Source organism: Phyllostomus hastatus, unplaced genomic scaffold (assembly GCF_019186645.2).
Source record: "Phyllostomus hastatus isolate PE091 unplaced genomic scaffold, TTU_PhHast_1.1 phas_scaffold_1224, whole genome shotgun sequence".
NCBI classification, from domain to species: domain Eukaryota; kingdom Metazoa; phylum Chordata; class Mammalia; order Chiroptera; family Phyllostomidae; genus Phyllostomus; species Phyllostomus hastatus.
The window spans coordinates 898,771-925,517 of NW_025334008.1; the positions used below are offsets into that span (position 1 = coordinate 898,771).

At 55.4% G+C, this 26,747-nt stretch overlaps 2 protein-coding genes across 5 annotated transcripts; one reads left to right on the top strand and one right to left on the bottom strand.

Moving 5' to 3' along the window:
- Positions 1 to 784: 784 nt before the first annotated feature.
- On the bottom strand, positions 785 to 7,135 carry PIH1D1 (PIH1 domain containing 1). 4 transcript variants are annotated; one of them, XM_045856399.1, is made up of 10 exons: positions 6,821 to 7,135; positions 5,066 to 5,159; positions 4,667 to 4,733; positions 4,137 to 4,316; positions 2,792 to 2,853; positions 2,613 to 2,694; positions 2,036 to 2,165; positions 1,739 to 1,814; positions 1,243 to 1,386; positions 785 to 1,100 (listed from the first exon to the last, which is right to left on the bottom strand). In XM_045856399.1, exons 2-10 carry the CDS (start codon positions 5,150 to 5,152, stop codon positions 1,059 to 1,061), a joined length of 870 nt encoding a protein of 289 aa, XP_045712355.1. In that variant the 5' UTR covers positions 5,153 to 5,159; positions 6,821 to 7,135; the 3' UTR covers positions 785 to 1,058. The 4 variants fall into 4 exon arrangements, with proteins under 4 accessions (XP_045712355.1, XP_045712352.1, XP_045712356.1 ...); XM_045856396.1 differs by lacking the exon at positions 6,821 to 7,135 and adding an exon at positions 6,387 to 6,574; XM_045856400.1 differs by lacking the exon at positions 6,821 to 7,135 and adding an exon at positions 6,208 to 6,238.
- On the top strand, positions 5,939 to 21,792 carry ALDH16A1 (aldehyde dehydrogenase 16 family member A1). The gene is made up of 17 exons (XM_045856395.1): positions 5,939 to 6,195; positions 10,646 to 10,748; positions 11,145 to 11,271; positions 11,819 to 11,997; positions 12,084 to 12,161; positions 12,291 to 12,472; positions 12,565 to 12,717; positions 13,185 to 13,370; positions 13,465 to 13,560; positions 13,754 to 13,890; positions 14,047 to 14,152; positions 14,247 to 14,377; positions 14,731 to 14,898; positions 15,186 to 15,387; positions 20,371 to 20,556; positions 20,801 to 20,923; positions 21,476 to 21,792. The coding sequence occupies exons 1-17, from the start codon at positions 6,106 to 6,108 to the stop codon at positions 21,635 to 21,637; spliced, it is 2,409 nt and encodes an 802-aa protein (XP_045712351.1). The 5' UTR covers positions 5,939 to 6,105; the 3' UTR covers positions 21,638 to 21,792.
- Positions 21,793 to 26,747: the final 4,955 nt, after the last annotated feature.

The window sequence follows — 26,747 nt, forward strand, 5'->3', positions numbered from 1 at the left end:
TAGGTTGGTTGGGTGTCTTCCCACAGAGTGAAAGGTTGCTGGTTCGATTCCCAGTCAGGGCACATGCATGGGTTGTGGGTTTGGGCCACTGTTGGTGGTGTGTAAGAGCAGCAACCAACTGAGGCAAGTTCAAAAAGGGATGACTGAATGAAGCAGGTAAGGAAGGTGGTGAGGAGAGTAGCTGCCACCTCAGGGGAAGCTGTACTCCCAGGATCAGGAAGTGGGAAGCAGTGACTGTGACATGAAGCACAATTCCAGCAACAGGCAGCTCGTCAGGACAAAGGGTAGGACAGGCCAGAGATGATGGTGTGGTGGTGTGGGTCGGGTCCCCAGAGGGCTCCGGAGATGTCCTCTGTGAGGGTGAGACAATCAGAAAGTTCCCAGGTGCAATGGCGTGGAGGTGCCAGGTAGAAGGAACAGCAGAAACTAAGAAGGTGCAGAAAATGGGGCAGTCAGGACACTACTCACTGCAAGAAGACAGTGGGGGGGGGGGGAGAAGAGGCCAAACCAAGGCACGGAGGTCAGCCCCATGGAGCCTGGAGTGCCAGGCTGAGGGGCTCGGACCTGCCCCTTGGGGCAGTGGGAGCCAAGGAGGGACTGCAAACAGGAGAGGAGCAGAGTCAGCACTGGGGCCGTGCGGGAGACTGGAGGCCAGGCATCAGGGGAGACAACGAGGTCTGAGTGGTGGCCGTGACCCCTTCGGGACACCAAGACTACAGTCCAATGTCCCTCCTTCCTCCCACTTCCCATGTATTCCTAGCCAGACAAAGAACAAAGGCAAACATTTTTTAAGAGTTTATTGATTTATTTTTAGACAAAGGGAAAAGGAGAGAGAGAAAAACATCAACGTGTGGTCGCTTCTTGAGCGCTCCCTCCTGAGGACGTGGCCTGCAACCTAGGCTTGTGCCCTGATGGGGAATCGAACCCATGACCTTTCAGTTCACAGGCCGGCACTCAATCCACTGAGCCACAGCAGCCAGAGCCAAAAATCTTTTATTTCCATTTTAGAGAAGCTTCCACCATCTTCTCTCCTCTTGGAAACACAGGGAGATAGCAGGTCAAGAAGGCACGGAGAGAAGAGGCATTGCCACCATCAGTTGCTGAGGAGAGGAAAGGGCAAGGGAGGATTCAGGAGCCCAGTGCCCCGCCCCTGGCCCCTTCCCCACCAGACCATCAGACCCAGAAGTCCAGGCCCCCCAATATGACTGCTTCTCTGCACCATCATCCACCCCATCCAGGTACCCTTCTCTTCCGATGGAAGGCCGCCTTGCTCTCATCAGAGCTGATCCGCAGGGGGATGTAGGCATCCAGATGGTACAGCTGCTGGGGGTCCCCCATCACCAGGCGGTTCTCCCCGATCTCCAGCGACAGCCCTAGGGCTCCATCCTGGGGATACAGTGGAATCAGCTTGCCCTTCCCTCCTCCGCCACAGGAGGCAGGATGACGACAACATGCACCGGGGAGAGAGGACGCAACAGCTGGGATACCACAGTTAAAGGGTCCAGCATTCTGGAGAAAAGGAGGGTATGCTGATCACAGTTCTCCACCTGTGATCACTTACAGCCCTGGGCGTCTTCCGGACAGCACTGGAAGTGGGCCTGTGGGCCCGGGGCATCAAGAGGCAGCCACACTCAGAGGGCGGCACTAACCGGGCTCAAGCAGGCCTGGCAGCAGGCCTGCACCCCTTCCCGGGAGCACCACAAGCTCATTCTCCAGCTGTGGTGGGGCATGCACTCACCAGTTTGGGGAGGTCGATTTCCGCCAAGAGGAGGTCAGGGGCTTCCAGCCAAAGGTTCAGGTGAGGCCTCTCAGGGCTGGGGGTTTGGGGGCGGGGAGAACAGGAGGCAGAAGTGAGGCGAGCCTCCAGGTCTTTCCTGGGCTGTTCTCCCTGCCTGGCTCGTGGTCCCTTTCCGGTCTGGTCTCCCAGCCCTGCTTCCCATTGGGAGTCCAGTTTCTCCCCTCTGGGGGTTCCCAGAGCCCCGGGACACGGCTCCATGTCGGGAAAGAGGGATTGCAAAGAGCATGCAAAGCCCACCCTTCCTTAGGTCTCAAGGAATCGGCGGTGTACAGGTTCCCCAGCTCCTGGATCCGAGGCCGTTGCTGGGAGCGTATGTTTTGCTGGGAGATGGAGCCCAAGAAAGCCCGGTTCTTCAACAAGCGCCACTCTGTGGGGAGGGAGGGCATGGTCGAAGGTCACCTGGGTCAGGGTTCCCTTTGCTGGGGGCGGGGGGGGGGGGGTGCCGGGACCTTGCACAGCAAGAGTTTCCCAGGACCGGTGGAGGTGGCAAGGGGTCTGACCACACCCACTGCTTGGCTTTGGGAAGCCCGCCCACCTTAACCCCAGGCCCTTTCTAGGGGTATTCCCCAATGAAATCTGATCCCCGGGAGACTCCGCTAATCCCACGCAGTCAGACCCCAGACCCCGAGTCTCAGCTGGAATCCCTGGGCCTGGACCCGCCCACTCACCCACCCCACTACCCTCCTTCTCAGCTTACCTTGGGGATCCCTCTCCCTGCCATCTGCAGCCTAGAGGCTAAGAAAATAGCCCACACTACCCCCACATCTACCAAGGGCGGCCCCCAAACTGCCTCAGGCTAGGCCCCGCCCCTCACCTGGATCCAGTTGCAAGCTGTATTTGTCCTCCAGGCCCTCCCTGGCGATGGTGATCAAGAGTTCTCGCAGGAATTCGCTGTTCTAGGAGAGAGAGAGTGCGAGCAGGGATGCGGGAGGGCTCCAGGAATAAAGGAAGAGAGGCCCCAGCCCCTGCCTCACCCGCGGCCACGCCCCCAACCTGCATCCTCCGGTAGAAGTCGCTGTTGACAGCTATGTCGTAGGCGGTACAGCCCTGGCCTTCTGCAGGGAGAGAAAGGGGATGAGGCCCCACCAGCCCTCTGGGGCAACCCCACCGCCCAAACACAGGCAAGGAAGAAACAATAAAGCAGGGGTGTCAAACTCATTTTCACTGGGGTAGCATCAGCCTCAAGGTTGCCTTCAAAGGGCCCAATGTCATTTTAGGATTGTATAAATGTTAACCACTCCTTAACAGTTAAGAGAGAGCTCAGTGCTGCCGCGGGGTAGAAACAAGGTGCCAGGCGGATAAAACAAGGCAGAGGGCCAGATTCAGCCCACGGGCCTGGTGTTTGCCACCTGTGTAATAAAGAATAGCAGCCACAAGAATCAGAGAGGCCCAGAGATGATTAGGAAGCGAGGACTCGACACGCATTTGCCAGTCTGGACTCACACAGGCCTCCAGTCTTCCCCCTCTGGTCCTTGTCCACGATGCCCCAGCGCTGGCCCTGCCTCTGCCCTGCTCACAGCCCTCCCTCGGCTCCCCAGCACCCCCAGACGAAGGTCAGAGTACTCCCTCCTGGCACTGGAGGCCCGTTGTGGTCTGCCCCTCCCACCTGGAGAGAAAGAAGCTTATTTGTGTGACAGCCTCCTGGAAATTTCTTCCATCTCCCTCAATTACTGACCAATCCCATTGAAGTATTCTTTTTGGCCTCTGGACCCCTCTGTCCCTTCTGCCCAGAACCCTCTTCCCTGTCTTGGCCTGATGAACTCCTATGGTTCCTTCCAGTCTTATAGCTGACATCTCCTCCAGGCAACCTTTCCTGACTGCTCAGTGTGGGCAAAGAGACCCTACCAGGGCAAAAAGACTCACACAATATTGAAATACCAGGTTCTGGGTTTGATAAGTCCCCACCCCCGAGGGCTTGGTCCCAGGAGGCTTCAGGGGGCACATGTGAATTGAAAACACAAGGATGTAGAGACAGAAATGCAACAGAGACAGACATGGGAGAGGGCAAAGTAGAAAACAGATGAAGATGAGAGCCTGCCAGGGACCAGAGCCAGAAGATGGGCTGTGAAGCACCTGCCCAGCCCTCCCTCGCCCTGGAGTGGGGCAAAGAGAAGGGCTTGTCTGGCCAGGCGGGCGGAACCGGGACTGCCTCAGGCAGCTGGTACTGGAGGCCCAGCAGGCTAGTGATGTGCCTCAGGGAAAGGATCTGATCAGGGTGGGAAGGGGCATCCAGATATCCAGGTCCTGCAAGAGGAGGGCCCTGGGCCCTGGATTCTGGGATCCTAGGGAAGGAAGGTGCCCGGGGGGCTGGAGTCCTGGGTCCTTGGAGGGCACTGACTTGCATCCAGCTCGGCGTGAGGCTCTCCCAGACTCATGGGGATGCGGAAGCCGGCTTGGTCCTCCTCCAGCATTTGAAGGAGCTCATCCTCCATCACATCAGCCGGAGGAGGGATGGAGGGAGAGTGACAGATGTTGATGAAAACCTTCCCTTGGGATGACTTGGTCTTTATGCAGAAGCCTGGTGGGAATGATCAGTCTTGATTTCCACCCAGCTTCTCCTCAGTGTCCCCCTCTTTTCATCTGTCCCCCTCCCTGAGTCTCGGTCCTCCACATTCTGGTTCTGTTCCTCTCCCCACCCCTGGGACCTCCCTTTTCCTACCCTGGAGTCTCTGTCCCCCTAGTCACTCCTGTCCACCCCCTTCTCTCATTGGATCTCCTGCTGGGTCTCTGTTCACTCCCCTACCAAGATCTCTAAACTCCGCCACTGTGTCTCTTTCCTCCCTCCTCTCTGCATCGCCTGCCCCCAGTCGCTCTCCGCCTCTCCCCGGGAAATCTCTCTCACTCCCTCTGGGTCTCTGCCTTTCTCACCAGGTTGCGGTTGGATCTGTGTTGATTCTGGTCTGCTTGTCTGGGCTTGGTGGAGCTCCTTGGAGGCCTGTGTGAAGGGAAACGACTTCCAGGCTTGGCATCTGTGCTCACAGACCCCTCATTTGTTCCTCCAATGTTTATTGAGCGATTTTATAGATATGAGCCATGCAGGGAATAAGACACATTCTGTCCCCTTGCTCCTTGGACAGCCACCCAAAGGACAACTCCAATCCCAGTCCCATTTACTCCAGAGCCTAGTAAAACAGGGGTTAACAAACTACAATTCCCGTGGGCCCTGTTGTCTCCCTAGTGCATTCTGGGAAGTGTAATTCCATCTCTGGGAAAAAAAAAATTTCCCCCCAAATACCCAGGGACACAGTAGCCCTGGTCAGTCCGCACCTGCAGCAGCAGCTCCTCGAAACGCGCCGTCTCGGTGCCCATTGCCTCTGCCTCATTTAGCTCCGGCACCAGCAGTTTCGAATCCATCTTGGCCCTGAGGAAGAGAGACCTTAGCGTCCCTAGCAACCCCTACGTGGGGGAAATTTTGCTGGGAGCTGTACTCAGGGGCCTGCTTCCCGAGCCCTCAACAGACTCCGACACCCACTATTCTATACGAAAATCTAAGAATCTGGCCAGAGATAACAATACTACAATTCTCAGTTCGGATACCGCCGTCAAATCTGTTGGGAATCAATATCTCTAGATGCTCTCTAGGTCCTACATGACAAATGTGTAAATGACAGCCACCCTTCCAAGTCTCTGTGTAACCAGAAATTCGAGCGGGCGCGTTTCCGACTACCCCAGCGCTCATTCGCTAACCAGCAACCGTCTTCTGCTACGGACCAATCATAGCCTAAGCACGAGGCCACGCCCTTCACCTCAACCAATCATAATTAAATACTGAGACCTCTCAGTGCCACACTTCCGCTCTCGATTAAAGTCACACTTCCCTCCTGACAACAGTAGCTGGCCGGGTCATGGGACAGTCAAAGCTGAGACATTCTGGAAAACCTAAATTGCAGTATCCATCCTAAAAGGTTCCCTTCTGATCTCTGAACTATCGCTTCGTCCCAAAGCTAAACTCGATTCCCTAGTAAATAAATTTCGCACCAAAAGCTGTACTTTTGTGAACGGGGTAGTAGGAAGACACCCCAATACGGCCACCCTTCTAAATCTGGAATTCTAATTATTTGCAAGGGACCCCCATTTTCTCTCGCGTCCCCAGCCACCACCCCTCTCCGCTTTGAGGACTGCGCATGCTCCAAACTAAGTTCCCCAAATGTTGGCCCGTGGGCGGGGTCGCCGGGTGCTAAGGTTGGATCACGCTCTATCTCCTGCAGCCCGCCCTTTGCTCTGGAGAGGGCGGTTCCACCCTTTGGACCTCAAGGTTTCCTTGGGCAGAGCGCCCGGCAGACGGTGGAAAGTGGTCTGGACGGGTGATGGCTGCCACGCGCGCAGAGTCACGCGCGCGCGAGATCTTCACCACGCTGGAGTACGGACCGGTGCCGGAGAGCCACGCATGCGTGCTGGTGAGGGCCTACCTGCCGGCGCTGCCGATCCCCCTCCCCTGTACGCCCGCCCCGTTTTGCGCGCGGACTCCCGTGACCCACCGCGGCAGCTCAGCGACTCCGCCCCCCTGGGCTCCCGTGATTTCCGCCATCCCTGGGAACCCACTCCCGGAGCGCGTTCGCTTGAGTATTTGCGATTGCTGCCTCTTCACCTTTTAGTCAGTTCTCCTGACTTTCAGTAGTTCTCGTGCCGCACGGCCCCAGCTCTGGGCGGTGTTTCCGCGATTCCTCATACACCGCCAACCGCGGGGTTCCCTTCATTCTTAAGAGCTCTTTCAGAACCTCCCGTGGTTCCGCGGGACTCAGAATTCCCGTGGGGCGCCCATGATCTCCCAACGAACCTCCGAACCCCCGTAGACTTCCCATGATTCCTCAGAACATCCTGTGCCTCCCGTGGTCCTCCAGGGCACCCCCCCCCCGAATTATTGTGGAGCTCCCTTAATCTCCCGGAACCTCCGTGGAGTCCCCGTGATTTCTTAGGGTCCCCTCTACTTGTGGGGCGTCTTTGATCCCGAGAATTCCGAGAACCCCAGAATACATCTGAACTTATACAACCCCTGAGAGTACCGTCGTGAGTCCCCCATACCTCTCAGAATGTCCCGTGGGGCTCCCATAATCCTCAGGGCCTCTTAAAATCCTGATGATGCTCCCATGAACCACGGTGTTCAGAAATTCCTCAGGACTCCTGTGATCCCTCAGGGTCTCCCACAACGTTTTGGTGGTTCCAGTAAGGTGCCTTGAATTTTCTGTAATTACTCGGGTCCCTCAATCCCCGCTGTGAGGCTGTGGTCAATTCGCAGGGTCCTCTAGCACCCAAGCGTGAGAAGCGCTCTTGAGGAAGAGAGGAGGAGGCTAGAATAATAGGCCGAATGGAAGGAGCTGAGACCAGAGTCTGTGCCAGCTGTGGGGATGGAAGAGAGGGGACGAGGCAAGGATGCAGGACGAACAGGGTTTGGGGAATAGAAAGGGCAGGGACAATTCTAGGGGACTGGCTCTGTGACTGGGTGCCTGTTCCTCCTCCCCTCCTCCATGGTTAAACGCTGGAGGAGCAGGCTTTTGGGAAAAGATGCTGAGCTGAGTTGTCACATATTGGAGTGTGGGGGACTTGGGGACAGGCACGGGCCAGGTAGCGGTCAGACACTACTGTGAGCCTCAGGTCTGGAGACAGGGACCTGGGAGGCACCAACGTAGAAAAATAAATGAACCGTGGGAGTGACAAGATTATCTAGAGAAATAGTGAGACTCAGATAAAAGGAACTGGGACAAAGTACAGACAATTCCCACACTTGGAGGTTAGAAGTGGAATATCATGAAATAGTAATGGGATAGTGGCTTGTATTTATTGGCTGCTTTATTTTTAAAGATGCTATCCAGTAGAGCATTTTAAAGATTGTATTTGTTTATTTTTAGAGAGAGGGAAAAGGAGAGAGGAAGAGAGGGAGAGAAATATAAATGTGTGCTTGCCTCTCGCGCGCCCCTAGTGGGGACCTGGCCCACAGCCCAGCTATGTGAATGGACTGGGAATTGAAGGGGGTTGGGGGCGGGGACCCCTTGGTTCAGTGGCCTGTGCTCAATCCATTGAGCCACAGCAGCCGGGGCTGTTGGCTGCTTTCTACATGCCACCGTCTGTGTTCATCATAATTGCACTGAGTGCCCCCCAGAGCCACAGAGAAAGGGGCTGCTTGTCAGTATTTTAGTGATAGCACATAGAGGCTTGAAGAGGTAATTTGCCCATGGCGACAGCTCAAAAGAGGAAGCTGAGATTTGAGGCCGAGCCCTCAGATTCCAGAGCCTGTGGTACCCCCACCTCTCCCCAAGCAAAGGAAGGTCTCAAACTTACAGTCTGTTGCTCAGATTCAGCCAACAAACATGTTTTCTTTGGCCCAAACTTGATTTGTAAAAATGTGAATTAATGGACAACTAATTCCATGTAAACATCCGGGATTCCAGCTTCTGTTGAAAATAAAATCCCCACATTTGGCAACTTTTGACCCACATCCCCTGACAAAGATCATCTGGACCCTTTCGTGACAGTTAGAGTTAGACGGGCTGTGGCTTCCCAGTCTCTGCCGGGCCCTCTCCCACACCGGCATGGGCTGCCAGGACCCTGTGGGCATTCACTTGGGGTTTTGTTTTCCTTTGGGGGGAAACGTTGCCAAATTCCATCGAATACTTTAGGAACTTTCATGTACCCATCCCTCAGCTTCAGCCATCATCGACATTTGGTCCAGTGTTGTGCCCCTTTCTGTTCTCTTTTTCTGGAGTGATTACATCCCAGGTATCCTGTTATCTCTTCCCATAAATATTTGATTCCTCATTTCTAACACAGAGGGACTCATAATGTACCATAACCGCCATGCCATTGGCAGGCTTGCCATTACCAGTCATTCTTTAATATCAGTTAATTAATCGATTTTTTAAATTCTTTCTTTATTTATTTTTAAAGGGGAAGGGGGGGAGAAAGACAGGGAGGGAAACATCAATGTGTGGTTGCCTCTGGTGTGCCCCCTACTGGGGACCTGGCCTGCAACCTAGGCATGTGCCCTGACTGGGAATCCACCAGACAACTCTTTGGTTCGCTGGACGGCACTCAGTCCACTGAGCCACACCAGCCAGGGCTAAACATATTAATTGATGTTAACAGCCTAGCTCAGGTTCAAACACCCTCAACTGTTTCATACTCTCTCCCCCAGCGGGATGGGTTTGAATTGGGAACTTGTGGTTGGTCATTTGACTTTAACACAAAATAAGGAGAAGGGTCAGTTGGCAGGGGAAGAGAAAGATCACGAGACTGACATCGGGGATGCTGAGAGAAGAGTTTGAAAACGGAAAAAGTGGGAAGTGTGGCTTAGATTTAGCAAGGATTTGGAGAAGGCAGGACCAGGGCCATGAAGCCAATGTGGAGGAAGAGATGAAACAAGATTAATAGAAAGTCAGCCCTGGCTGCTGTGGCTCAGCAGATTGAGCACTGGCCTGCGAACCAAAGGGTCTCTGGTTTGATGCCCAGTCAGAGCACAAGCCTGGGTTGCAGGCCAGGTCCCCGGTAGGGATGCACAAGAGGCAACCATACATTGATATTTCCCTCTCTCTCTTTGTCTCTCCATTCCCCTTCTAAAAATAAGTAAATAAAACCTTAAAAGAAATTAAAACATCAATAGAAAGTTTTAAGTAGTGCTGCTCTGACCATATAATACATGTGATACATTTAATTCTCACCACAGCTTTGTGAGGTGGGGGGGACTGTCACCCCCAACTCCCAGGTGGCTTAGCAGAGGCCAGAGTATTATAAGTTCTGTTTAGGTTGCACAGTAAGTCCCAGAGGCAGGCCTCACTCCAGGGTCCCCTCACCAGGCTGCCCTCTGCAAGGCCCACGTGTGACGCCTTGGGCTGGATTACACATGTCGCTGCCTAATAAACTGCCCCTTTCTGTGTTCCGTGAGGGCCATACCTAATCCCCAAGTGATGACAGCTGAGATGGGTGGGAACGCCATTCCACAGCGGGGTGCGGACGCCACCTGACTCAGAAGCCACACGGTCTCATGGGCGTTGCTTCCAGGACCCTGGCAAGGGTTGCTGGGGCACAAACAAAAACTTGCGCGTGAACATTTCTCCCAGCACAGTTCCCAATAGCCAAAAAGCGGAAGCAACCCCAAGTACACATCAGCAGACAAATGGATAAACAAAATGTGGTCTATGCAGATAATATCAGACAGCCATGAAAAGACACGTTGAAATAGGCTGCAACATGGAGGAACCTCCAAAACGCCGTGCCAGGTGAAAGAAGCCAGCCACAAAAAAGCCACATGGTGTGGGATCCCGCTTCTGTGAAATGCTCAGAATGGGCAAATCCATGCAGACAGAAAGCAGATTAGGCCCTGGCTGCTGCAGCTCAGTGGATTGAGCACTGGCCTGTGAACCAAAGGGTCACCAGTTCGATTTCCAGTCAGGGCACAGGCCTGGGTTGCAGGCCAGGTCCCCACAAGGGGAGTGCCCAAGAGGCAACCACACATTGTTTCTTTCCCTGTCTTTCTCCCTCCCTTTCCCTCTAAAAATAAATAAGAAAGCAGACTAGTACGTACCAGGGGTTGAGGGCACTGGGGGAAGGACAATGACCGCCTGAATAGCTACAGAGTTATCTTTTGGGATGATGAAATGTTCTGGAATTAGAGGTGATGGTTGTACGACACTGTGAATGTACTAAGCACCACTGAATTGTACACTTTAAAATGGTGAATTTCTGTTACATGTCCCTTATGTTTACGCGTATTTCCACCTACACAGGAAAAGAATTAGCTGGATGGGGCAAAGGGGGACAGGTGTTTCCCTCCCAGAGGACACTGGGTGGGGATCCAGTTCCCCCAGCTGTGTCCCAGGCCGCGTTCCAAACTGTGTCCACCCTCCTCCCACCCAGGCCTGGCTGGACACCCAGGACTGGTGCTTGGGTCACTATGTAGACGGAAAGTGGCTAAAACCGGAGCACAGGGACTCGGTGCCCTGCCAGGATCCCGTCACAGGTAGGAGGTGTCCCCTTGTCAGCAGGGGAGGGGGAGGGATCCATGCCCCCAGCCATCCCCACCAAAGACACCCCATTCTCTTGGCTCAAAGCTGGTGGGGGGAGGAGGCTGAGAGTTCTGGTTCCTTCTGATAATAATTATTCTAATATGGCCCCTAGTCTCTGAAGATGCTTTTGAGAGTCACCATCTCCAAAAATCCTTCCCTTGCCTGCAGCAGGCAGCCAGAGCAGTGACCAATAGACTTATCCCCATTTGTCACGTGATACAACTGAGACCGTCCTCAAGACTGGGCACCACCTGTTTTACCTGCTCCCAGTCTCCAGAAATCTCCACCCCTTCCTGTCCTGACACAGCCTCTCCCCTCTTCCATCTGGGTCCCCTCATTCCTCTCCCCAGGGGAGCACTTGGCTAGCTGCCTGCAGGCCCAGCCTGAGGATGTGGCGGCGGCGGCAGAAGCGGCCAGGACCGCGCTGGAGAGCTGGAGTAGACTCCCTGGGGCCTCCCGGGCCCAGCACCTGACCAGGTGAAGCAGCTGAGGTGTGGACGCCGGGAGGTGGGGAAGAATTTGAGAAAAGATAACTCTGGTTCCCAACATCACACTGAATTCATTGGCCACAGAGGCTGATATTCCCAGCATGCCTTGGGGCCTTCAGAGGCTAAAACATCTAGTTCTCACTATTCACCGGGACTAGTCATAGTAAAGCCCCAATTTCCCAGAATATCCTTGGGGCTCATCAGGGCTGGTGGAGCCTCAGAGCCCATTTTCCAGCAACTTCCTGGGGCAGCTGAGACAAAGATTCCATTTCCCAAAATGTAATTGAGATTAGAGTTAAGCCCCAGTACCTCTGGGGGTTAAAGGTGTACAAAATCTTCACACGACAGCCTCGGGTTTTGTTTTCCTGACTACATTCCCTGTGAATCTCTAGTGTCCTCCTCTGGTAAAATGGTGGGGATGTCGCAGGGGTTCATGGGGATTTTTGTAGTCCAGGTATATGGGATATATACGTTCCAAGACCATTATCAGGCCAAGGGGCCCTGGGAAATGACCGTCCCCCTTGCCTTCTCCACAGGCTGGCCAAGATGATCCAGAAGCACCAGCGGCTGCTGTGGACCCTGGAGTCCCTGGTTACTGGGCGGGCTGTCAGAGAGGTTCGAGACAGGGATGTCCCCCTGGTCCTACAGCTGCTCCAGTACCATGCAATTCAGGCACACAGCCAGGAGGAGGCGCTGGCAGGCTGGGAGCCCATGGGTGAGAGGCAGGAGTCCCGGCCCCTGGCCCCGTCCTCTGTCAGCACCTGGCAGTGCCTGTCCCAGTCACCTCACATGTTCTTGCAGGAGTGGTTGGTCTCATCTTGCCACCCACGTTCTCCCTCCTTGAGATGATGTGGCGGATTTGCCCTGCCCTGGCTGTAGGTAAATGATGGACTGGAGGCCTGGACCCCTGGTCTGAGGGAGGAGGGGCTGGGGGCCTGGATCCCTGGTTCTGAGGGAGGAGAGCCCGGGGGCCTGGACTCCGGTCCTAGAGTTGCCCGCCTTCCCCAGGCTGCACTGTGGTGGTCCTCGTGCCTCCGGCCTCCCCAACGCCCCTCCTCCTGGCCCAGCTGGCAGGGGAACTAGGCCCTTTCCCAGGAATCCTCAACGTGCTCAGCGGCCCCGCCTCCCTGGTACCTGTCCTGGCCGGCCAGCCTGGAGTCCAGAAGGTGGCCTTCTGCGGATCGGTGGAGGTATCTTCGGGGCTAGGACAGGGACAGGACACAGCTGGGGGGCCTGAAGGCTCCACCCCCCAAGCTGAAACCTGCGGGGTGGTGTCCCTCAGGAAGGACGCGTCCTGCGGCGGACTCTGGCAGGCGTGGGGCCCGAGCTGGGCCTGGCACTGGGGGCCGAGTCGCTGCTGCTGCTGACGGAGGCAGCGGACGTGGACTCGGCCGTGGAGGGTGTCGTGGATGCAGCCTGGTCCGACCGCAGCCCGGTGAGGCCCGTGGGCGGGGTTCCCCTAGCATCCTGGGGGCCAAGGTTGTCTGTCTCCAGACCTTGGGGGCCCCATGTCTCTTCATTTTGATCTTCACTTCTTGGCGTCCCAAAGCCATCTTTATGCCACTGTGTGCTTGGAACTCCTCATCACCTCAGTTGTCCGCACCCCACTGCCCCACTCTCCTGGTTCTCAGGGGCGGGGCCTGTGTCTCTGTTCTGTAGGGTTCCCCATTGTTCTGAGTGTCAGTGTCACTGGTTTTCTAACCCGTCTTTCCTCTGAATCACCAGCTTTCTGTCACTCCATCTCCTGCTTGGGATCTGCCTGGGGCCTCAGAGAGTCACCAGGGTCCCTGGCCACGTCTCCCTGGCCCTCCTTTGCTCCCTGCACATGTGTCCCTGAGTCTCGGCCGTCTGCGGGGACACGGGCCCCGAGCTGGCCCACCCTGATATCCCCTCTCCTAACAGGGGGGCCTCAGGCTTCTTGTCCAGGAGTCCGTGTGGGAGGAGACGATGAGGCGGCTGCAGGCGCGGATGGAGCGGCTTCGGGGAGGCCGAGGGCTGGACGGGGCCGTGGACATGGGGGCCCGAGGGGCCGCTGCGCGTGACCTGGCCCAGCACTACGTGCAAGAGGCCCAGAGCCAGGGCGCACAGGTGCCAGGGAGGAGGGGCTGGGGGCCAGGCCTTCTGGGTTCTTGGGGAGGAGCCACCTGGGAGCCGACCCCCAGGTCCGGTTCTCCCTCGCCAGGTGTTCCAGGCTGGTGACGTGCCCTCCGACAGCCCGTTCTTTCCCCCAACCTTGGTCTCCGATCTGCCCCCAGCCGCCCCGGGCACCCAGGCAGAGGTGAGCCCCCAGCACCCCGGGGATCCTGTTCCACCTCCGCATCTGCACCCAGACCTGGGCAGCCTCCGAGGGCCCCGTGGGACCACCTGGCCTCGGTCTCGGGGCCGCTGACTGCTGACCGCTGGCCCCCTGGTGGGGGCAAGTGTTGGACGGGGGCTGGCCAGGCTGCGCGAACTCACTCTCACCCTTCCAGGTGCCGTGGCCTGTGGTCGTGGCCTCCCCATTCCGCACGGCCAAGGAGGCGCTAGCTATGGCCAACGGGACGCCGCGAGGCGGCAGCGCCAGCGTGTGGAGCGAGAGGCTGGGGCAGGCCCTGGAGCTGGGCTATGGGTCAGTCCGCCCCCGGGGCAGAGGAGCAGCCTGTCAGGGTGGCCCGCTCTCCCGTCCTGGTGTCTCCGTCTGTCTCCGGGTCTCCCTCCCCAGCCTCTCTGAGTCCCCACCCCCTTGACTTCCTGTTTTTCTCTCTGACGCCCCATCTCCCCACAGGCTGCGGGTGGGCACCGTCTGGGTCAACGCCCATGGCCTCAGAGACCCGGCGGTACCCACAGGTGGCTGCAGGGAGAGCGGGTCATCCCGGCACGGCGGCCTAGATGTGAGTGGCCCCCACCCCACCCCCCGCCACCGCCACCACCCCTTCCTCAGCCTAGCGCCCACCTGGCATCCCCTTGACACTGTGCCCCTCACAGGGTCTCTATGAGTACCTGCGACCCTCGGGGACCCCTGCCCGGCTGCCCTACCGTTCTGAGAATCTGAACTATGACACCTTTGGCCTTGCTGTCCCCTCGACCCTACCGGCTGGGCCTGAAACAGGTCCCAGGTGAGCTGTTGGAGGGGCGGCACCTCCCAGAGCCACAGGGGTGTGGAAGGGGCCGAGGGAGGTTGTGGCAGGCCCCCCACGGACTGCAGGGGGTTCGCTGGAGCCATCGAGGGGTCCCAGAGGCCCACTGAAAATTGCATTGTGGGTCCTGCGGCCTCACACCCACCATCCAGGCCTGATGGGGCCTAGGTCTGCTCAGGGAAGGTCTGGGATCTCCCAGAGTCTCATGTGGCCAAGAATTTGGAGTCATCCAGAGGCTCGTGGGAGCCGGAGTGAGCCATCCGGGGGGGAGGCGTGTGGCTCTGAGCGGACCCTGGCCCCAGGACCCGCCCTCACAGCCCACCCTACTGCAGCCCAGCACCCCCGTATGGGCTCTTCGTGGCCGGCCGTTTCCAGGCTCCTGGGGCCCGGAGCTCCAGGCCCATCCAGGATTCACAGGGCAAACTCCATGGCTATGTGGCCGAGGGCGGAGCCAAGGATGTCCGAGGTGCCGTGGAGGCGGCTCACCAGGCTGCACCTGGGTATGCGGGGTCACGCAAGAAAGCCCGAGGGTCATGAGGCATCCGGGAGGGTAGTCTGGGACGCCTACGGGCTCATGGGTGGTGGAGTTTGGACCTTGAGGGCTGGTGGGCTGCGGAGTCCGAGCTCCCAGGGCAGACGGAATGGGGGCTGGGTCCTCATTCTCTTCCTCGGGCGCATGAAGCCATGGGGCCAGGACCCCTGGGGGAGGGGCTGTGGACAGAGGAGGGGCGCTTGGGAAGAGCCAGAACCAGGATATCAGCCCCCACTGTGCACTGTCCGCCCACAGCTGGGTGGGCCAGTCACCGGGAGCCCGGGCAGCCCTGCTATGGGCGCTGGCAGCCGCCCTGGAGCGCCGGGAGCCCACCTTGGCCTTGAGGCTGGAGAGGCACGGAGTGGAGCCCAAGGCTGCCAAGGCAGAGGTGGAGCTGAGCGTGAGGCGGCTTCGGGACTGGGGCGCTCGCGCGCAGGCGCAGAACCACAGCCTGCAGGTGAGAGGGGTCGGTGGGCAGTCCGGAGCGAGGTCAGGCAAAGGCTCTGGAATGAGCCAGACCTGGGGCCAAGTTGTAACCTCACCTCTCTGTACCTCGATTTCCTCATCTGTATAATGGGCATACCTCAGATTAGTGTTTTCATATTTTTATTGACCCATTCATTACTGGGTCACGAAATCAATTTGATGCATTATAGCCTTGACTGTCTTCCTTTCCAAAAAATTATTTACTGCTTTCTTAGAGAGGGAGAGATATTGATTTATTATTCTACTTATGTACTCAGTCATTGGTTGATTCTTGTATATGCCCTGACCAGAGATCAAACCTGCAACCTTGGTGTATTGGGAGGGTACTCTAACCCACAGAGCTACCCGGCCAGGGCTGTTTGACAGTTTAGGAAGTTTGGCTTTAACTGAAGTGTCATATATACATAGTAAACTACTTTCTTAGTTCTACAATTTGATGAAGTTTGACAATATATGCGGTTGTATATTCACAATCAATACAAAACAGGTCCATCCCCCCCGAAGGCTTTCGCCCGTCCCTTTGTGGCTAATCCCCTTCCCGCGGCTCCCAGTGCTCAGCAACCGCTAAACTTTCCGTCCTTTTACTTTTCCTCCAGGAGATCGTAAATGCAATCATACTGTGTAGTGTCTTGTCTGTGGTTTCTCTCACTGCTTTTTTTTTTAAGAATCATTTCTTTTTAGAGAGAGCCAAAGGGAAGGAGAAAAAGAAAGAAACATCAATCTGTGGTTGCCTTTCATGCACCACCTACTAGGGACCTGGTCCGAAACCCAGGCACATGCCCTGACCAAAAATCGAACAGGAGACCTTTTGGTTTGCCAGACGATGCTCAACACAACTGAACCACATGAGCCAGGGCTCTTTCATTTGTTTTAAGATTCATCCTCATTGCACAGATCAGGGCGTTCCTTTTTATTACTGAATAGTAGTCTCTTACGTATGTACCGTATTTGTTCCTGTATTTGCCAGCTCCTAGAATACCTTTGGCTATTATGAATAAGCACTTTGTATACATGCCTTTGTGTAACTATAAGTTGTGGGTTTTTTTTAAGATTTTATTTATTTATTTTTAGAGAGAGGCAAGAGGGGAGAAAGAGAGGGAGAGAAACAAAGTGTGGTTGCCTCACACACACTCCCTACTGGGGACCTGGCCCACAACCCAGGCATGTGCCCTGACTGGGAATCAAACCTGTAACCCTTTGGTTCACAGGTCCTCACTCAATCCACTGAGCTATACCAGCCAGGCATGAATATAAGTTTTTATTGCTCTGAGTAAGTAACTAGGAATCAGATTGCTAGGTGGTGCACATTTAATTTTACGAGAAACTGCCAAATAGTTTTTCAAAGTGCTCTACCATTTTGCTATCCCACCAGTAATATATGTGCTTGTTTCTATACATCCTCGCCAACATTTTAGAATCATCAATTTTTATATAAAATTTTAGCCATTTTTCTGCCCTGGCTGGTGTGGCTTAGTTGGTTGGAACATAGTCCTGTAAACTGAAAGGTCACCACTTTGATCCCTGGTCAGGGCACATGCCTGGGTTGTGGGCCAGGTCCCCAGTAGGGGGCGCACAAGGGGCAACCACACATCCATGTTTCTCTCCCTCTCTCCCTCCCTCCCTTACCCTCTCTCTAAAATAAATAAAATCTTAAAAAAAAAAAAAAACTGGAACAGAACTTACAGGTTCAGAGAACAGACCGAGGACTGTCAGAGGGGAGAGGACCTGGGGGGCTGGAGGTCAAACTGAGGAAGTTGGGAAGCACAAATTGGTGGTTGCAAAATAGTCCCAGGGATGGCAGGTACACCTCGCAGTCCCAACAGGTGTCCCGTGTGGCGGGTGTCCTGTGGGGCCCAGTGCTGCCATCTCTTCGACCACCTGAGCCTGGTGCCCCTGGTGTGTCCCTTGTGTGGGTTCTGTGTACCCTCCTCTCATAGTTGTGCCTTGATTGCTGTTGGCATGTCCGTGAGTGGGCATGGGGCTGACCCTCTCTCTGGGCGGCCACAACCCGTGCGTGTGGGCTGACCCCAGGAGGTGGAATTTATTACAGCAGCACCCGTGCCTGCCGAGACCTGCCGCTGGTGGAGCTCAGCAGGTGGCGCCACCAGATGTGTTGATTCCTGGGCCTCTTGGGAGGGACTCCAGTGCAGGTCCATGTCAGGGGCTGCCCGTGACCAGCCCTGGGCTCCCTGCTAGGAGATCCGAAGGGACCTGTGGTTGGTAGCTGCCTCAGCTGGGCCTGGGTGCCTGTGGGAGGGGCCAAGCTGGGCCCCAAGGCTGGCCACCACCCGTGCCAGGCCTGGGGCAGGTCAGCAAAAGGCCCAAGGTGCCCGGAGCCCTGCTGCCACCTGCGGGTGGCCCGTTAGGCTCAGCCCCTGAAAGAGCCTCCGGCAGCTTGCGAGCAGCACAAGGCAGTGTCTCAGGGAATGGCCCGTTGCGGGCGAGTGGTGTTCACTAGGTTAACACAGGTTGAAGCTTGGCACCTGTGTCAGGTCTGTGGCTGAGGCAGACTAAGATGGGGCCTGCGGAGGGAGCACTTACCGCTGGAAAGGTGGCCCCTGTTGGTGGTGTAGGGAGACGGCCTCACCCTGAAACCAGGCAACTTGGTTTCTCTCTGTGGCACACCGCCCCCGCCCACCCCCACCTGCCCCCGCCCGACCAGAGTTCCTTGGGAGGTTTTATTTATTTGTTTTTAGATAAAGTCGGTGGGCGGGGGAACATCAGCGTGTGGTTGTCTTTGGTGTGCCCCCAACTAGGGACCTGGCCCGCAACCCAGGCATGTGCCCTGACTGGGAATCGAACCGGCACCCCTTTGCTTTGCAGGCCAGCACTCAATCCACTGAGCCCACAGCAGCCAGGGCTCCCTGAGAATTTTTAAAGAAAGACAGCAGCGTGGGCCCAGTCTGGTTGCAGCCTATGACTGAGGCTCTGACGGGCTGGGGTTGGTTAGAGGGGGCCTCAGGGAGTCCTCGGGCTGATGAGATGGCAGAGGGGTTGTTAACCCAGGAAAGATGGTACCCGTGGGCCATGCAGTGGGAGAACTCCACATGGAGCTCCTGGAGGCTGTCCCCCCAGAAGCCGCACTACCCAGCCTCTCCCTGTGTGACTCTGGCAGCCCCTCCCCAAGGCGCTGTCCACCGGCCGGAGCCCAGGGCCGTGCCTGCGAGCCAGAGTTGGCGTGCAGTCCCATCTAGGGGACCCTGGGTCACCAGCAGCCTTTCACCTCCCCCTATGGATGGAATCCGCCCCCCATCCTGATTTTCAGTCACGTGTTTCATGGGCTCCTCCCCCTGACTCCGGAGCTCTGGGCTGGGGAACCAGGCCCAGGTGCTGAGACCGCTCTTCCTCAGGGTGGCCCTGCGTCTCAGAGTTCCCTCTGTATCATTAGCCGCCGCACTGCCTTATGGAGGACCCAGGACTCTCGGACCCGGCTGGTGGGACTGTGGCTGGGGCAATCACTTTGGAAAACAGCTTAGCAGTTCCCTAAAAAGTGAATAGTGACCCTCTTAACCCAGCCATGGTTCCTAGGTATTTACCTCAACAAACTTAAGTTTTAGGCTTAAACCCGTAGGAATGAAAGCATGCGTCCACACAAAGACTTAGAGCAGCATTACTCATAGCAACCGGAACCTCGAAGCGACCCAGGTGTCCTTGAGCGGGTTAGGAGATGAGACAGGGCATGTCCTTGCAACGTGGTCCTGTTCACAGTCAGCAGGACAGAGCGGGCCACGGCGTGGGGGAACCTCCCAACGCCTATGCTGAGTGGACAAGGTCAAGGCACAACCCTGGCTGCTGTGGCTCCGTGGGTTGGGCGTCATTCTGTAAAGCGAAAGGTCATAGGTTTGATTCTTCGTCAGGGCACATGCCTGAGCTGTGGGTTCGGACCCTAGTTGAGGCACAGTGGGTGAGAGACAACCAATCGATGTTTCTCCATCTCTTTCTCCCTCCCATCTCCTCTCTCTAAAAATAAATTAATAACACCCTGGCTGGTGTGGTTCAGTGAATTGAGCACCAGCCTGCAAACCGAAAGGCCATGGGTTCGATTCCCCATCAGGGCACATACCTGGGTTGTGGCCCAGATCCCCAGCAGGGGGTGTACAAGAGGAAACCACAAAACAAAATTTATTTTTTAAAAAGATTACAAAACCGTGTAGATTGGGATTCCATATCTAGACAGTTGTAGGAAATACAGTTTCGTTTATAGTGAGAGAAGGCAGGTCAGTGGCTGTCTGAGGGCAGAGAGGGGTTGAGCACGGGTTAGAGGGGGAGGTCACGAAGGGGCACAAGGAATTGTTGGGGGTAAAGTTCATGGTCTTGATTGTGATGGTTTCCTGAGTGTATGCATGTGTTGAAACTTATCAAATTGTGCCCTTTAAAATCTGTGCAGATTAGTGAATATAGGTTATAAAGGGTTTTTTTATCCTTACCCAAGGATATGTTTGTTGATTGTAGAGAGAGAGGAAGGTGGGGAGAGAGCGAGAGAGAGAGAAACATTGATGTGAGAAAGAAATATCCATTGGTTGTCTCCCATATGTGCCCCGACTGGGGACCGAACCCACACCCTGGGTATGTGTTGTGCCTGAGGGTCGAACCCACAACCTCCGTGTATTGTGACGGTGCTCTAACCAACTGAGCTACCCAGCCAGGGCCGCTCATTTCATTTGAACCGCAAATCTCTGAGGTAGCTACTATTATTATCCTCATTTGAAATATGGGAAACAAAGGCCCAGAGAGGTGAAGTGACTCGCTCGAAGTCACACAGCTGAAAGTTGATGGAGCTGGAACTTGAAACCAGGCCATCTGGCTCTGAACCATTACCCGGTTTTATTATTATTGGAGATGTTATGGAGAAGCAAAGGGGGGGGTGTGAGGAGGAAGAGGCGGGTGATGCAGGGGGCTGTGGGAGGGTGGTCAGGTACCCCTGCCCGGCCTTTGACCTCCCCTGTCCCTGCAGGTAGCTGAGCTGAGAGGTCCTGTGCTCCGACTACGGGAGCCGCTGGGCGTGCTGGCTGTCGTGTGCCCAGACGAGCACCCCCTGCTGGCCTTCGTGTCCCTGCTGGCCCCTGCCTTGGCACTTGGCAACACTGTGGTCTTGGTGCCCAGCGGGACCTGTCCTATTCCCGCCTTGGATGTCTGCCAGGTACAGTTGCCTGCCTGCTGCTGCTTCCAGCAACCCCTGGGGCAAGTGAAATGTACCCCAAGACCTACATGGAGCTGAGCTCTCACTCTTACCCTTCGGGAACCATGGTAACCCCAGTCCGATTCCTTCTGGGAGCCCCTTTATACTTCCCTGGGTGCTCACGCCCCAGCCCCCACTGCCCTCAGGGTCTCAGGCTCCTTCCCCCACCCCCACCCCCGGGTGGCCCACTCTCTCCATCCCCTAGGATATGGCCACCTTGCTGCCAGCGGGCGTGGTGAACGTGGTGACGGGGGACCGGGACCACCTGGCCCGCTGCCTGGCCTTGCACCAGGACGTCCAGGCGCTGTGGTATTTTGGGTCTGCCCAGGTATCCTCTGTTTTGCCCTCTTCTGTGTCCTAAATGTCACAATAGTCTCTTCCTATTCTGGGAACATGGCTTTGCGCCCTTCAAACTCCCATTGCTGAGGGGGACAAACTCCTTGGCAACCAGGTTCTGAAGGCCTGCCCCCTTGGAGCCCTAGTTGCTAAGAAGGAGATGTGCTTAGCAACAAAGGCCTGAGATGTGCCTGGCCCAATGACCTAATCTTATCGGACAACCCATTGCCAAGGGCCACACCCTAGCAACAGAGTTAGAAGCCCCTAGTCTACCTAAACCTGCTGATGGGGACTCCTTGTCAACAAAAACCTCAGGCCTCGTTTGAACCTGGGCTGCTCACTGGGAGGAAGTCCCCTAGCCACAAAGGTCAACCCCGTTTCCCTCAGCATCTGGAAGGTCTGCCTGCCAGCAGCTGAGCAATATAGCAACAGGGTCTAGGTCAAGCCGTCGTGCCCCAGGTCAGTCATAGTCCTCGTTGCCAAGGAAGCAGCTGCTCATCAGATAAGCTGGGGAAAAGCTGACCACCCACTGTTTGCACGCCAGGGCTCCCAGTTCTCGGAGTGGGCCTCCGCGGGAAACCTGAAGCCGGTGTGGGTGAGCAGGGGCTGCCCCCGGGCCTGGGAGCAGGAGGCTGCGGGGGCAGGCCCTGAGCTCGAACTGCGCGCGGCCCGGACCAAGGCCCTGTGGCTGCCCATGGGCGACTGACGCATGCGTGCCACCCGCTCCATCTCGGACGGAGAAGAGCTGGACCCCGGCAAGACTCCAGATGTCTGGAACTTCCCTCTCCCTCTGGTTTCTGTGCCCTCAAATAAACTCTGACCCACGCTGGCTGTGCTTCTGAGGGAGGGAGCGAGCAGTAACTTTTGGTCTCTTTGAAGCCACTTGAGTGCTGTGACTCAGCCTAGTGGGTGGGCTGCAATCCAGCACAGCATTTGGGGGGGTGGAGGGCGGGCTCTGAGAAGCCCCGGGCAGGCCAGCAGGGCCTGTTGTTTCTGCTGGTCTCCTCCAACTGGCAGCTTCTGTGCTTTGTCCCTCTCTGCCTGTGCACTGCCTCTGAATCCGAGGTGTGCCGGTATAAAGGAAAACACAGTAGCTCTCAGGCATGGAGAGCCCTGGTGAGGAACTTGTGCCGATGCCCGCGGTGTAAATGTTCCCACCACATCCGCTGTTGAGCTCCAGGTGATTGGACAGTGGATCGACTGACAGAACTCCTGAATTTTAAAAGCTCCCATGAGCTGTTCCAGCATATTGCTATTCTGTTCTAGAATTACTCTTTTTTTTTCTTTTAGATTTTTTTTTTTTTTTTAGAGAGAGAGGGTGCCTTGCAGCTGTTCAAGGCCGGGCAGATTCACATGGGACTCAGGCAGATGGAAGGAAATTCGAGGAGCCATAGAGATAGCTGACATTCCTTTACTCCTGGGTGGGGTGGTCCACGCAGGCTGCAGGCCATGCGTGACCCCTCAGGACGTGTACTAAATGCACACAGAGCCAGCAAGGTGCCAGTACTGACCTTCCGCTATATAACAGCTTCATTTACACCTGTGGGCCCCCGCTCAAGGTTGTATGAACACTGCTAAGTTATTTTTACCCTGGACATCCAGGTGAGGGACCCTGACTGACTCCATTTTCCCTACGAAGGGAAAGGGAGGGAGAAAGGAACAGAGACATCCATGTGTGGTTACCTCTCATGTGCCCCTAACTAGGGGACCCAGCCTGCACCCGGGGATGTGCCCTGACTGGGAAATGAACCAGCGACCCTTTGGTGCACAGGCTGGTACTCAATCTACAGAGCCACACCAGCCAAGGCTGGAATTCTTTTTGATGCAAAGAAAAAAAAACACCTTACACTAGTTTAGGATAAACGGAAATTTCTTGGAAGTCTGCAGAGACACCTTCGAGAAAAGAAAACAGGACGAGATGCGCATCTGCGCGCCCCGGCTCCTGGGAACCTGAGTGCGAGCACTGAGCCAGGGCACGTGCTTTCCGTGGGCCACGCAGTCTCTCAGGACCCGTATCTGCCTATCTGCTTCCTCCAAATCTTCGTGGCGTGTGACTTCAGGAAAGCTCCTGGGCCGCTCTGAGCCCCCCTTTCCTTATTTGCAGAACCGGGCTGGTAGTTACTGCCTGTTGGGTTGACTCAGTGAGCTGTACACAGGACGCGCTTAATGAGTGCCGGCTATTAGTGGTTGATTAGACCTTGGAGCCAAAGAGGCTCCTTTCCTGGGAAAGGAAAAGGGCACCTTCTCCTGGGACGAGTAAATTACCGGTCCCAGGAGGTGGATGTTTGGACAGAAGACACACAGGAATGCAAGAGTCGGAGGAAAGTCCCTGGACAGCTCTCATTACCATCTGTGACTTGACAACTCCCCAGATTCCATGGACTGCCGCAGTGTCCTTGCTATTAATTCTGATCCTAACCAGACTCCGCTAACTGCGGGCAGGTCCATGGACCACCAGCCCAGACCACTAACCATGCTTTGCGCCACAGCCCCAGGAGGTGGGATCTGATTGGTCAGCCTGGGTCAGGTTTCACTTCTGGGCCAATCATGTCAGCCCAGAGGGTGGGTGCTCCTTGTCCAAGCAGCCATCCTGTCAATCAACAAGTATCTATTGAGCTGCCTACTGTGAGTGAGGAGGCTCTAGCTCTAGGTGCTGGGGAGACAGCCTTGAGCAAGACAACCTGGCCTCGTGGAGCTGAAGTTCTTGTGGGTGAAAGGTGTATCCATTTCCTGTCGCTGCTGTAACAAGTTACCACAAAGTTAGCAGCTTAAGTAACACCACACAAGGGTACTGTCTTTCAGTTCAGGAAGTCAGAAGTCTGAAATGGGTTTCACCGAACTAAAGTCAGGGTGTCAGCAGGGGCTGGGAATCTGTCCCAAGGGCACTAGGGAGCCATAGAGGGTCTGTGAGCAGAAGAGAGGTAGGTCCAGCTCTGGTTGAAAGACAGATAAAAGCTAAGGTGCTATGTACTATAATAATAGAGGAAGCTCGAGGCATTGTGGGAGCCCAGAGAAGGCACCCTACCCAACCTGTGGAGGGGGGGAGGGTGCGACACAGAGGTGGAAGGAATCTTCCCAAGGAAGGTGCCATCTTCATTGAGGATTTTTTTTCCCAGCTTTATTAGGGTATGGCTGACAGATAAAGCTGTATATAGTTCTGTTGTACAACATGTAGAGGGAGGGAAAGGAGGGAAGAAAGAGAGGGAGAGAAACATCAAATGTGTGGTTGCCTTTTGCACGGCCCCCAACCAGGGACCTGGCCCACAACCCAGGCATGTGCCCTGACTGGGAATCGAACCAGCAACCCTTTGGTTCACAGGCTCAATCCACTGAGCCACACCAGCCAGGGCAACAACACAATTTCTTAAGGTGCACAAAACGATTTCATATGCATACACATTATGAAATGGTTATCACCATCAAGTTCATTGACACACCGGTCAGCTCACATAATTATCTTCCCGTGTGTGGTGAGAACACATAAAATCTGTTCTCTTAGCAATTTTCAAGCACGCAACACAGAATATAGTATTGTTAACTGTACTTACCACACTGTACATGCATCGCATCCCCAGTACTTACTCATCTTCGCCATGGAGTGTGTATCCTTTGCCCCACACTCCTGTCCCCCGTTTCCCCTCACCTGCAACCCCGGCAGCCAAGCTTCTCTTCAGTGGGATGAGTGGGACTTCTTCAGAGGCTGCCGGTGAGATGGAACAGTGTTTGTCTTCCTCTGGCCCGGCCCCCCAGCCTAAGGTCCTCCAGGTCCCCCAGACTGTTGCAGATGGCTGACTCATTTGCAACATATTGTGGCTGAATAATACTCTATTATATATATGACTTCCCTTCTTTTTTCTCCTCAATGAGCAGTCATTGCACTTCAGACGCACCTCATTGGCTACGTTGCTGCCACTCTGCAGAGCTCCCGTTTCAGCGCTTTCTCCGTTCACCTGCGGGTGGGTCACAGGTGGTCTCCACGTCTTGGCTCCTGTGAATAAGGCTGCCAATGGACATGGGAGTACAGGTTTAAGAGACTGGTTTTAGCCCTGGCTGGTGTAGCTCAGCAGATTGAGTGCTGGCCTATGAACCACAGGGTTGCTGGTTCAATTCCCAGTCACAGCACATGCCTGGGTTGCAGGGCCAGGTCCCCGGTAGTGGGTATGTGAGAAGCAACCACACATTGGTGTTTCTCTCCCTCCCTTCCCTGCTCTAGAAATAAGTAAATAAAGTCTTAGAGAAAAGGATGCTGGTTTCATTTCCTCTGGATATGCTGTATTTTACCACATATAATGTGCACCCATATTTTCATGCACATTGTACACACGGATCATTACTCCTGTTATTATATCTATGGCATGGAATCATTATACCTATGTATAATGCACACCCTTATTTTCCCCAAGAAATCTGGGCAAAACAGCACCCATAATACACGCCAGATTACGATATACCCAGTGCTGGAATCGCTATCATAAGGTGATTCTACTTTTTATTTTTTCAGAAACCTCCACACTGTTTCCACAGTGGCTGCACCGACTTACAGTCCCACTAACAGGGCACAAGGGGTCCCGTTCTCTCCCCCGCATCCTCCCCAGCACTGGTCTCTCGTCTGCTATGTTCATGGGGGCCGTTCTAACAGGCGTGCCCTGACTTGTCACTGGCCTTGACTGGCATTGCCCTGATGACTAGTGGTGGCCTTGAGTCTGGACGCACAACGGGGGTCTGATTAGGTGAGAAAAGTGGCGAGGAGCCTCTGAGATCTGGCTTCCCAGCAGTTACCGGTTTTGCTCAAGTTCATAAAGTCACACACACGTGGCAGAGAGCATCCCAGGCAGAGGGAGCAGCATGGGCAAAGGCCCAGAGGTGGGCAATGGCTTTGGGGGGGCTGTAGTGGGTTGCATAGTGATCCCCAAAGGGTATGTCCACATCCTCACCCCTGGAACCTGCATGGGTGACCTTATTTGGAAAAACACTCTGGGCAGATAAAATGCAGTTGAAGATCTTGAGAGAGGATCATCGTGGGTCATTCAAACGGGCACTAAATCTAATGACGAGCGTCACACAGGACACAGAAGAGGACAAAGCCCTGTGCCCACAAAGGTGGAGGTGGAGATCAATGTGCAGTACCCCTCCATCTTCTCCCTCCCCCGCCTCACCCCACCCCCCTGCCCCCAGGTGGGAGGTGGGAGATTGGCAGGTTACGCTGATATCCTGTGTCTCCAAGCGCCAACTCTAACCTTGGGATTAGTCTTTCTGGGTTGACCAGCCACGCCCCCCATCTCCAGTCCTCTGGTTAACATAAAGCTCAGGTGAGGTCAGCGGGGACACTTGTGAATAACAAAGACACTCCCATCACTCATCTGGGAAATGCCCAGCGACTTAGCGGTTGTCTCCCAGGAAACTGAGACGAACACCAGATGCCTTCTCTTTCATACAATAATGAACAAGGAAAGAGGCCGGGATCCACACGCTTATTTAACAAATATCGACTGAGCACGTGCTCTGGTTCAGGTACAATTGAAGGTGCTGGAGGCCCAGCAGGGTAAACAGACACCGGCCTCGGCCCGGAGCTGACGTCCCGGTGGGGGCCGCCACCAAGGCAGACGATAAGTGAAGTGCACGGTGTGTCAGGTGGTAAGTGATGCAGGAAAGAGCAAAGTGGGGGTGCAACTCAAAAAGGGATAACAGAGGAAGGCTTTGCCTGTGTGTTTGTGCAAAGGCCGGGGAATGAGACGGGGAGAAGCCACGTGGATGTCTGGGGGGAGAGCATTCAGACTGAGGGGTCTGCCGGTGAGTGCAAAGGCCCTGGGGCAGGA

Excerpts from the sequence above, each read along its gene's own strand:
- ALDH16A1 (XM_045856395.1), top strand. The coding sequence starts at position 6,106 with ATGGCTGCCACGCGCGCAGAGTCACGCGCGCGCGAGATCTTCACCACG. Across the intron at positions 13,371-13,464 it reads CCCAGAGCCAGGGCGCACAG|GTGTTCCAGGCTGGTGACGT; the intron begins GTGCCAGGGAGG and ends CTCCCTCGCCAG. Across the intron at positions 20,557-20,800 it reads CCGCCTTGGATGTCTGCCAG|GATATGGCCACCTTGCTGCC; the intron begins GTACAGTTGCCT and ends TCCATCCCCTAG.
- PIH1D1 (XM_045856399.1), bottom strand. The coding sequence starts at position 5,152 with ATGGATTCGAAACTGCTGGTGCCGGAGCTAAATGAGGCAGAGGCAATG. Across the intron at positions 2,695-2,791 it reads ACTTCTACCGGAGGATGCAG|AACAGCGAATTCCTGCGAGA; the intron begins GTTGGGGGCGTG and ends TCTCTCTCCTAG. Across the intron at positions 1,815-2,035 it reads TCCTTGAGACCTAAGGAAGG|CCCTGAGAGGCCTCACCTGA; the intron begins GTGGGCTTTGCA and ends CCAAACCCCCAG.